General features: G+C 33.0%; 1 protein-coding gene across 1 annotated transcript; it reads right to left on the reverse strand.

Moving 5' to 3' along the window:
- Positions 1 to 2,030: 2,030 nt before the first annotated feature.
- On the reverse strand, positions 2,031 to 9,428 carry LOC107608950 (pumilio homolog 2). The gene is made up of 9 exons (XM_016310741.3): positions 8,317 to 9,428; positions 5,771 to 7,227; positions 5,555 to 5,696; positions 5,251 to 5,358; positions 4,495 to 4,707; positions 4,295 to 4,405; positions 3,681 to 3,875; positions 3,097 to 3,271; positions 2,031 to 2,510 (listed from the first exon to the last, which is right to left on the reverse strand). The coding sequence occupies exons 1-9, from the start codon at positions 8,884 to 8,886 to the stop codon at positions 2,464 to 2,466; spliced, it is 3,018 nt and encodes a 1,005-aa protein (XP_016166227.1). The 5' UTR covers positions 8,887 to 9,428; the 3' UTR covers positions 2,031 to 2,463.
- Between the last annotated feature and the right edge of the window lie 1,731 nt (positions 9,429 to 11,159).

Here is an 11,159-nt window from a genome sequence, read left to right on the forward strand (position 1 = left end):
TTGGTCCTCCGAATTCGGAGATTCCTCATCAATGTCATTAAGGGAATCATTATCTTCATGCATAGAAGATCTTGGCATCGATAACAAGGATTCTTTGTACATGATAGCAGTCTTCACTAGGGAAGAGGCCCCCACCTCCGATGAAATATCATGATATTTCCTTAAGTATTTAAATCAAAATCTTCTCTTGTTTTGACTTTTTTAGCGCTTCGTTGCACCAGATCATCTTCTTTTAGAAAAATTCTAGCAAAATTTTTAGACGTCATATTTTGGTTCATTTTTTCGTGAAGATATATATTGGAAATAGCATGCATAAAAAATTAAATATATGTTGAATTTTAAAAAAAATTATAATAATGAACAATAAAAAAATTCTTACACCATCCATTTGAAAAAAAAAAGAAATTAATGTCAAACCCCTCCCCCCTTCCAAAAAGAAAGGAAACTCTTTCCCTAGAAAAAATTATTAATTTTTTATGTTCTTGCCTTGTTCCTGGAGAGATTATTGATGGTTTGTTTAATTTATGTGATTCTCTTTAATTCATATCATGTTATTGGAGAAGATAATTTTCATCTTAAGGTAAAATATAATTTTGTGTGGCATAAAATAATTATTTAAAAATTAAAATAAGACATCTCAATGTTAGATTTTCATACAAGATGGTTAACATACGTACTTAGTTTGTCAAGAAAATATCTAAGGTAATTTCGTATATATCAAATATGAAAATTATATACTATTCAATTAATACTTTATTAATTAATAGGATAATTATGTTACAAATATAAATAGTACAATATTTATTTATTGACAACAATACTTTTAAAATTACCGTGTACATTATAAGTAAAATTAATAAATTATTTATTATTATGGTATCAAATTAATTATAAATAAATCTTCATAAAAAATTTAATATTAAATTAATTGTAATATATGAGAATAATAACATGCAATTAAAAATTAAAAAATGGGTTCTATGATTTTTTTTTTTTTTTACCACAATATGTGAAGCAAAAAGAAGAGAGTAGCCGAATCGAAAACTAAGACACTTTATAACTGGCCCAACAAAAAAATATCACATATGATTAACACCTCACTCATTCCAATTAAGAAAGACAAATCTGATAACACTTTCTGATTATGCAGGTCCACTTTCTACACTTTTGAAAATAACAACAATCTTCCATCAAGTGCAACTAAATAATGTAGCCACACATCTATGCCTAATTACCTAGACATGTTTATTTCCATAGTTCTTAAAATCGAACTGAATCGGTCAATTCAATTAGTTAAATCGAGAATCGTTGGCCAAGTCAGTTTGGTTCTTAATCAAAATCGTTTGCTTTAAAATCAGTGACGAAACCAAAAAAAAACTGACAAAATTTGATGAAACGACCAAACTGAAAGCCAAGTGATTTTATTAATTAAAATGTATTTTTTTTTATTGAGAAAAAATCCAACTAAACTAATAAATAGACCCTAATACTTTTTCATATTTAGCTACTATACTCTCTCCTTGTGACCAGCTATTTTTTCAGTGGAGTTCGTCGCTTGTTTCGACTTTAGACTTAGTCGTTAATTAGTTATTGTTGTTACCTATTGTTAGATTTAGCAGCTTTTTCTTGTTGTAAATTCACTAAATTATAATGTTTAGTATATTTGATGGTTAATTGAATTAATTAATTAATTTACCTAATTTTACTGTTGTACTGTTTGATTGTATACTTAAATAGGATTATATGACTTTTATTGGTGTTATACATTTTAATTTGTGTATTTTTAAAATTTAAATTAAAATATAGTTATATTCTTATTGTTTATTTAGAATTTGATATATTATAATTCAAGCATTTTAGTTCAACTACAATTTAATTTGTTAAACCTCTAAATTGATAAATTAATATATAAAACGATTCAATAATTGATTCGATTTTCAAAACCTTATTTATTTCAATCTATACCATAGACTCTCTCCAATTTAAATGGCGATATGTTAGCCAAAAAAAATAATAATAAAACAAATAAATTCTGACAATCCTCTAGCATTTCTCAAATAAGACCAGAAAAGTACATTGTAAACACCTCATGCATAAAAAAAAAATCCCGGATACATGTTAATCCCATAATAAACTAGTAAAAATTTGTACAAGTCAAACACTTCCCTTTACAAGTTACAACTTTTAAAAAAACTTAATCCATACATGTGTCTGTGCCACATGAAGCCATCATGCATCATTTACCACTTGGACCCCCTCTGCTTAGCCTGAGGCTAAACATGATTTCTAGGTATCTATCTTCTCCTCACACAAATAAATGTACAGTTTCAAGAGTACAACTAACAATTTATTGCATCAAATTAGTTGTGCTGTATATTTTGCATACAGACAAGGAAGAGTACAAACCAAAAAAAGAGTAGGAGCTGTATTAAACCTCAGTTAGCTGTACACAAACTTGGTTTTCTATACCACCTGTGCAGGATTTAGAGTCAGAACACTGATTCTCCTCTCTGAAACAATCAAATGCAAAAGTTAATTAGGCTTCATAACATATAGGCTTTAAGATATTACAATTTTTTTCCTTTTAATTACAAATATTTTTAATTCTTCTTTAGTATTAATAAATATAGAAAATATTTAGGGGCTCAACACACTTTTAGTTTGGAAAAATGGAGAATTTATTAATGTTAGCTCAAATGCAAGGCAAATGTAAGATAAAAGTGGTTACCTAACATTTTTTAATAAATACACAATCTAAGTGATAAAGGCCAAAAACATACTTAAAAGGGATAAAAATCACAAAACCAAATAACACAATTATAGGGGCTAAAACACTTTTGCACAAAATGTCAATAGCTTCTTCAAAATTCATTTCCTTAACTAAAGTCAACTGATGAAAGTACAACCCAGGAATCTACTTTGCACACTTTTCTTAACATGGAAAAAAATTTTCCCAATGCAACACTCAGATATTTGAGAGAAATGCAGTTAATTACATTGGAATTCAATGAATAGAAGAGGAAAGCTATTTGGGATGATTGATAAAAAATGTTAACGGGAAAAAACTGAATGTAAAATAAGTGCAGAGTAAATTACCTCCAGCAGCAACCAATTTCTCTACGCGGGCGACAATGTGCTTTCCATAGGTATATTTCTTCAAAGCATTGAGGTGAACCTTTATTCGATTCAAGATTAGCTCAAGTTGCTGGTCATCACAAGTTTCTAGTACTTTTTGTACAACGTAATTTGCAAATTGATCCTTCATCATAACCTAAAATCAAAATATATAAAAGCAGAAGTGTTAAAAAAATAACAGAAGCAAAAGCAGTTGAGTATTAAATAAGAGTCATGCTATTGCTAAAAGTGAAATAGACAAGTATTATCACCAAGACTTGTTTAGCAGGATAACAAGCACAAGACAAGAACTAAAAAAAAAAAAACACAACTCGTGATGTATTGCTTCAGCAAACAAAAGTTATGTCAACTATATTTTGATTACATTCCATCCTTCAGTTACAGAAAAGAAACTTGTTTGTCTAAATAGGAAGAGCAAATGAAAAAAGTAGAACAAAAAGAGAAAGAAAGAAAAGCCGAGAACAATGTAAAGGAACACAATGCAACAAATCAAAAGACGAGGGCTTCCGTTTCTGATTAATGGGGAAGACAGATCAAGCACAAACCTGAAGGGGTTCATTCTCATCGGTGGAGCCAAGCATCTCATTCACAAGGACTTGGCGTTCTGTCGGTGTCCCAAAAGTAAGACACTTCTCAATAACATTAGATGCAAACTTCTGCTGGCTCATTTGCACTATCTGTCCCGTTAGTTTCTTTATTATAGATGAACGTTCATGTGGCTTGCCGTGCTCCAGCACATGCTGAAAATTTAAACAATCGACAATTGAAGAAAATGAGAGTGATAAACAGGCAATCAAGAAGTCCAAACGAAAACTCGTGGCAGAAAATGAGATTATAAATCATCTCCAAAGAATAATACAAATGCTCTAATAACCAAAACTTTGGCAAAATAACAATAACATTCACTAGAGCCACCATACGTTCAGCATTTCATTATGACCTCAATTCACAATATGGATAGTGTTTACTCCTACTATCTGTGATTTACCTTGTTTTGTTTCATAAATGACTCAATATTTGCATACCATCAACATTGATTTATAACAAAAGCATTTGGAGCAACACTTAAGAGAATAAACCAAGTGAAATTGTGAATGCAACAAACATGGCAGAAAATACAACATAATTGGGTCACACGAAAATGTTAAGTACGACATACCTGTACAACATAGTTCCCATATTGATCTTGTGCTAACATGCAAACAGACTGCAAAATCTCATCCATCATAATCTGCTGTGTTTTGGGATCATGGCAATATTCCAAGACTCTCTGCTCGTGACACTAACAAGGTTAGAATTACAGCGCCTATCTATGACGCTATAAATTAAACAAACTAAAGCAAAAGATGCATATGTGACCTGAATAACACGGCAACCATATGGATGAGTTGACAATGCCACAACTTGGTCATAAAATGTTGAAACAATAAATTGGATTGCATTTTCAGGTACGCATTCAATACACTTCTGGATGACATGGTTCCCATTTTGATCACGCACACAGCGCATAATATGACCATCCAGCTCTGCCACCATTTGAGTCTGCTGATCTACCTCAACAACTTCTATAGCCTACACAGGTTATAGGGGGAAAACAGAATACGAATTGTTAACTTTGCCATCAATCCACAGAACTCACAGAGCATTAATCATTCAAAGCACATGTAGCAAATCGAAATATCAATTCCAAACACAATGAACAAATGAAAATAAACAAATTGATCCAAGCATCAAGCATACATATATACAAATATGAAATGTTGCAAAAACTACCAAACACATTATGCCAAATAAGATTAAAATTTAAATAGCTAAGTTCGTTATTTCTATAGAATGCCATGAAAATTCTCTAAAACGATGCTTCTCATTCAAAAGAGGGCAACACAAAGGCAGTTCCAAAAAGAATTTGTGCCTAAATGTTGGGGTGACATGTATATGACCTTCCACATAGACCATAACATTAAAGAGAATTGGAACCCATGAAATGTTTGCCGTTTCGCACATAACAAACTGAAACCATGGCATAGAACTGTAGGAGATTGTAAAACATATCAAAGTAAGCAAGGAATATAGTAAAGGAAACCAATCATAAGTTGGATAAATTGATGAGCAGACCTTTTGGATAACTCGGCAGCCGTACATTTGAAGACTTAGGGTCAGCACATTACCAGTAACTTGGTCAGCCAATTCCCTTATTTGTGCCGCTGTGCCATGCTCAAAAAACTAAACATGAATCAGAACAAGTTAGGCATCTATATAACACATTTAGGAGTATTTTGCGTTCTAATAAAAAAAAATGGTACCCAAATGATCAACAACAACAACAATAATAATAATAATACAGAAGCACAAAAAAACAAAATCAAGAGAGTAACCTGTGAAAATGTTAAAAAAATAAATAAATAAAATGAGAAATTACCTTCTGGATCACATAATTACCAAAGACATCAGTCATCAGAACAAAAGCCTCTGGCATGATTTCATGGAAAACCATATTTTTCTCATCCATTGAGGCTGTCTCAAGTTTCTGCTGAATAAAACGGCTTCCATATTGATCAGCACTGTTTCAAGAGAGATGAATTAGCTAAATGTTCAAAGTCAAGTAGCAAAGCATAGTACAAGCGGCAGTATCCACCTGAACTCAACAACATGGCCAGAAATTTCTGAAAGCTCAAAGCATTTGGTTTTATTACTTTTGAATTCATCCAGCAAGGAGGATGCAAACTTCTCATCCAAGTTGCCGACAGCATCTGTATTCCAGGCTCCCATGAAACCGCCAGCCACATTCCTCATCCCAGGTAAGCGCATACTCCGTTCACTTTGGCTCATAGGACTAGCCGACCCATAGAGGGAGTTCGGGAAAACAGAACCAGCGAGTGGACTTCCTGGATATGACATGCCCATACCATATGATGGACTTCCATATGAGTTGTGGTTCAAACTAGCTGATTTGCCTAGGTAAGGAACAGCAAATTGTGATTTTTGAGAGGCTAACAATGATTCTAAATAAGCCTTTTCGAGTACATTGCGCTCCCTATTTATTGCAGAATCATTAAGGGCTGCAAGCTGTGCTGCAGCAGCAACTTCCCCGGTTCTCAGATATTGATAATACAAAGGATCCATCAAAGGCAGCTGATGAGTGCTACCTGCAGCCTGCCTTCCCAACCTGCTTGCATTCTGTAACTCGGATGCAGGCAACAAAGGATCTAAAGTTGCCCCTCTTCCACCCAAGGATCTAAAGTCCATGGCATTCACTCCCAGTGCAGACACTGCTGCAGCATTTTCAAAAAAGGGAGGCAAGTTGCCATTACCGAGCTGGCTCGCCATCATGGATGGTGATGGAGGATTAACAGAATACCCGCTCATGCCATAATTAGGATACGAGGTATTCAAGTCATCAAGATTCTGATATTGGGCAGGTGAAGTACCTCTGCTAGTAAGAGTTGACGCCGAATGACCTCTTAGGTGTGAATTAACAGATACTCCACCAACCTTACGAGGTTCCAACTGTTCATTTGCATTTGCATATACTGAAGTGTTACTCAAATCCAGTCCAAAACTTTCACGCAAAGAATCAGGCTTGTTTAGGAACGAGTGCTTTTTAACATTATGAATATAATCTGATTCATTGTGCCTTGGTGATTTAGGATGCTTCTCATCATCTATTGTGTCATGTGAAGACATATTCATGCTAGCCAAAGCAGACACCAGATCTGCATGCTCATTTGCACTCGATGAGACACCATTAAATGAGTTATGACCGTTGGAACTTCTTTTATCTGCAGTGCTGGACCTACCATCACCAATGGGTGGAAGGCAAGGACTAGTGGCTCTAGGTAGAAGTTGAGCATCAGGGGTTGTGCTCCTTGACAACGAGGCTCCTAAGGCAGCAGCATAAGATTGAGATGCTAAACCAACATGATTTTGCGAAGCAGAGATGCCTTGCTTATTTCCTCCAGATTGCAAAGCATCCAATTCTTGATGCAGATAGGCAAAATGGGTTTCGGAATTTTCAGCAATGTCATCAAACGCATTGCGGCTAGGAAGCCGCTGAGGATGCTTAGAAGCCGATGTAGCATTATTTAACTCATCCTGCTTTGACAAATAAAATATTAAACGGTGTAAAATGATAATATGTCATTAGCACATAATTTACTAAAACACACAAATTTCAGTTCAAGATCACCATTAAAATAATAATGCCATTTTATTGCAAAAATAATTAGTGAAGAGACTACAAACACAGATTCTAAATTTTAAATGCATCCAAACAAAATTTATCTGCACATTCTTAGAATTGAGCTCAAATCAAATTGAAAACCGGTCAGCCAAAAATTGAAGGACTTCAAAACTCATTAAAAGCCATATTCATAGACAAGTCAACCGCACCACTGCAGATAATGAGAGGGAGACCAACATTTATGATACTCAAATGAAAGTGAAAACATTGGATACAGCACAGGTACTAGAAATGATGTCACACACACGCATACAAAGTAAGAATATAGATACGACAAGGATTTAAGAATGGATATTTTATATGGTGCCAATACTAGACAATGATATAGCATTCATTGATAAAATTAGGAAACAGCTAACACATATGGTAACATTCTTAAGGGGAATATGAAATCATCACAGCACCTCTTAAATAAAACCACAATAGTAGCACCAATCCATCGTTGAAGGGGAAGATGGAGAAAAAAGTGCTTTCATTCTCAGCTTAATCATGCAAATACAATACAAACAACATTTGTAACATTGGAGTATCCAATGGAACGGTGCAATTAAAGCATCTGTTAATTAACCTAAGTGGACATTCCGCACCAAAACAACAGACATTTTTAAAGCATCCTTGCTTGCTAGCCAACCAAAATCAATTAAAGGAGCAAATTTCACGACCAATTATATCATGATTTATAAATGCCATTGCTACGAAACTGTGTCTCAACCAATCAAACATAGCCCTGGGGCAGTCCATGCATGATCAATAACAAAAAGATACATGTGAATGTTCTTCGCATTGCACCCTCTCTTATGAAAGGACAAAGCAATTTGTTCTCAATTAGAATCTCTTATATCACAGTAATTGGATTTTCAAAAAACATAAACATGAAATAACACAAACAAACTAATTCCAATCAAGGAAACCAAGATATAGAAATTGGCGTAAATCCTCACCTGAAGGAGTTCAGTAATGCTCCTCTGCCTACTCCCAAGTCCCAATCGGATCAGGCCATTGCCGCCACCTCCGCCGCCCCACTCCACTGCACCATTCCTCGGCTTAATTACTGTCTCCTCCTTCCCCTCAAACCCACCAGGCTGCACCGAGAATAAGGACCTATCACCCTCTACATCACCACCACCACCTCTCCTCCCACCATTACCCTTTAACCGCTGCGCAAACCGCCAGTCCTCCTTGGACACTAGCGGTGGTGGCAGTCGAGGGTTCAGATTAGAACTAGAGTAGTAATAATTTGCATAGGCCGGATCAGCACGAAGCTCCTCCTCGCTTCCAAAATACCTCCCTCCACCGCCGCCCCCAGCACCAAACCCTGCAGCCGCAGCCGCAGAGGCAAGCGAACCTTCAACAGTGGGCGGCGCTGAACCACTCCGCAACCTTGCTAGCTCCCTCTCCCTCTCTGCGGCCTCTTCTTGCTGCCGCCTCATCAAAACCCCTAAATATTCAGGACTCTTCGGCATAGATCGAATCACCACGTCAGACATCATCGAGTAACCGTCACTCACCATCAAGATACAAAAATAACTCAAAAGAAACACACGCACTAACAGAAACAATCAAACAGACAGAAAGATTAAAGCTTTCGTACACCAATAGCTTAGAATCGATTAAGGTATACCCAATTTTTATTCATAAAAAGTTATAATTTTTATGTCGTCTCTGTAATTGAGTTAAGCGAGTTAAGGTTGCAATGGTAAAAAGTTGTTACTTTATTGGTAGTGTTGAATTGTGGGTAGTAATTGGAATGAGATCAGAATGGAGAAGGTGAAGGATGTGGATAGAAGAAGAAAATGTGTTGGTCCATGTTAGGAGAGGAACAAGAATGAGTAGTAGTTTGTTAAGAGTGTGGAGAGTGTAGAGTGAGTGTAGAGAGATGAAGAAGAAGAAGGTAGGCGTAGTGGGGAGGGGAGTGTGTGCGATAAGAACGAGTACAAGAGAGATCTTGACCGTTGGATCTGATCAAATGACGGTTTAGATATTTTTAGGGTGATGTCAAGATTTGTTTTCTTACAAGTACCTCCTAGGGCTTTTTCTCATGTCGTATTAACGCACTGGAGGCGGGGGCTTCAATCAAAGAGATTTAATTATAAAAATATCTCTAAACATTAAAGAAAAATACTCTCTCAATTTATTAGATAACAATATTCTTAAAATACTTTAACGTAATAAAAATATTTTATTATTAAATATATATTTTAAAAAAATTAAAAATTATATTTTTATGTGATTTTTTACGAAATATTATCAGATATTTTTATGGCTAAAATTTGACCATTTTAAAGTAAATGGATATTTTTTAATTTTTTTAAATGACCGAAATATTTTAAAAAATTAAAAAATATATAAATTAAATTTTACTCTATTTTTACATACACCTTTTAAATAGTTAATATTTTCACAAAATTTAATATCAAATATATAAACAGTTTATCAAATACAAAAATTATTTTCTACTCATAAAAATTGTAACTATTTTTGCTATTTTATATTTAAAAAAATATTTTTAATAAATTCAAAAGGTACTTTTATTAATAATTTGATAATTTGGATATTTTTGTGATTTACTTTATATCATGATTTTTACTTTTGGCTCACTAAAATATTAGTTCAAATATTATAAAAATATCATTTTTGTTAAAATTTATTAAAAAAATTATGAATTTTAATATATTGCATGTATATACAAAATTTAAAAAGACTATTATTATTATTATTATTATTATTATTATTATTATTCAATCTAAAGTAACAAATAGTATGGCAAAGTCTCAACGTAGAAATATTTTATTCATTTTTATATTATTCATTAGTATTGACTCTTTTAAAACAAAATTGTGTTATTTTTTATTATTTTTACATTTTTCCTCTAAAAACACATTAAATGATCTAAAAATGAAAAAAAATAACCTTCTACTTATTTAATTTAATGCATTCAAAAATATTAGATTTTTATTGTTTCTTAGGTTCTATTAGATAGCGTTTGAAAGAGAGACAAAAACAGAAATATTGAGATTGAGAGATAGAAATTGATAGATAGAGACTGAAATAAATTTTAGTATTGTGTTTAGTGTAAAATGAGATACACCGACTGAAATAAAAATGAACCTCTAATTCAATTTTCACAAAGGATAAAGTTGGAATTAATTAATTGAAATGAGGTATTTTAAGTACGAAATGTTATTAAAATTTTAGCCTTCGTCTTTAAAAATTTCCGTCTCTGTGTCCCCACTCTTTGGAAGTACTGAAATACTCAAATTTTAGAGACAGAAACTAAAATTTTAGTATCAATCTCTAAACCAACAAATATGATACTGAGTTTCAGTCTCTCAGTCTCTCAGTCTCCATCTCAATACCTTAAAACAAATACTACCTTAAGGCCAGTTTGTTTACAGGTAAGGGATGTTGAGATAGAGATATAAAAACACAGAATAGATGAGTTATGAATATAAATATTGTGTCAAGAGATATTGAATTAATGTATCCTTTCCATCGTAAAAGACATATAAACAATAACGAAAGAGATCATTTATTTTTTCATTTTTCTTTCATTATTCCTATTAACTTTTTATAATTATACTTTTTATCAATTTTTTGTCTAAAAATATTAGAATAAATTAAACTTTCAATTTTTTTTATATTTAGTTTATCATCAAACATAATACAAAAATACTAATTTTTGTATATTTGTCTTTTGTATTTTATTTTTAATATTCTGTTTTGTCATCTCCTCATAACCAAAAAATTATTTTTACAAGTTACTTTCTTTATTCATTTTGATAAA

This window comes from Arachis ipaensis, chromosome B7 (assembly GCF_059453495.1).
Source record: "Arachis ipaensis isolate K30076 ecotype BB chromosome B7, ASM5945349v1, whole genome shotgun sequence".
NCBI classification, from domain to species: domain Eukaryota; kingdom Viridiplantae; phylum Streptophyta; class Magnoliopsida; order Fabales; family Fabaceae; genus Arachis; species Arachis ipaensis.

What these genes read in the sequence shown, in the direction of transcription:
- LOC107608950 (XM_016310741.3), bottom strand. Translation starts at nt 8,886, where the DNA reads ATGGTGAGTGACGGTTACTCGATGATGTCTGACGTGGTGATTCGATCT. An exon ending in GCTGCCGAGTTATCCAAAAG is followed by an intron (nt 4,708 to 5,250) that starts GTCTGCTCATCA and finishes TAACCTGTGTAG; the next exon opens with GCTATAGAAGTTGTTGAGGT. An exon ending in GAAATTGGTTGCTGCTGGAG is followed by an intron (nt 2,511 to 3,096) that starts GTAATTTACTCT and finishes TGATTGTTTCAG; the next exon opens with AGAGGAGAATCAGTGTTCTG.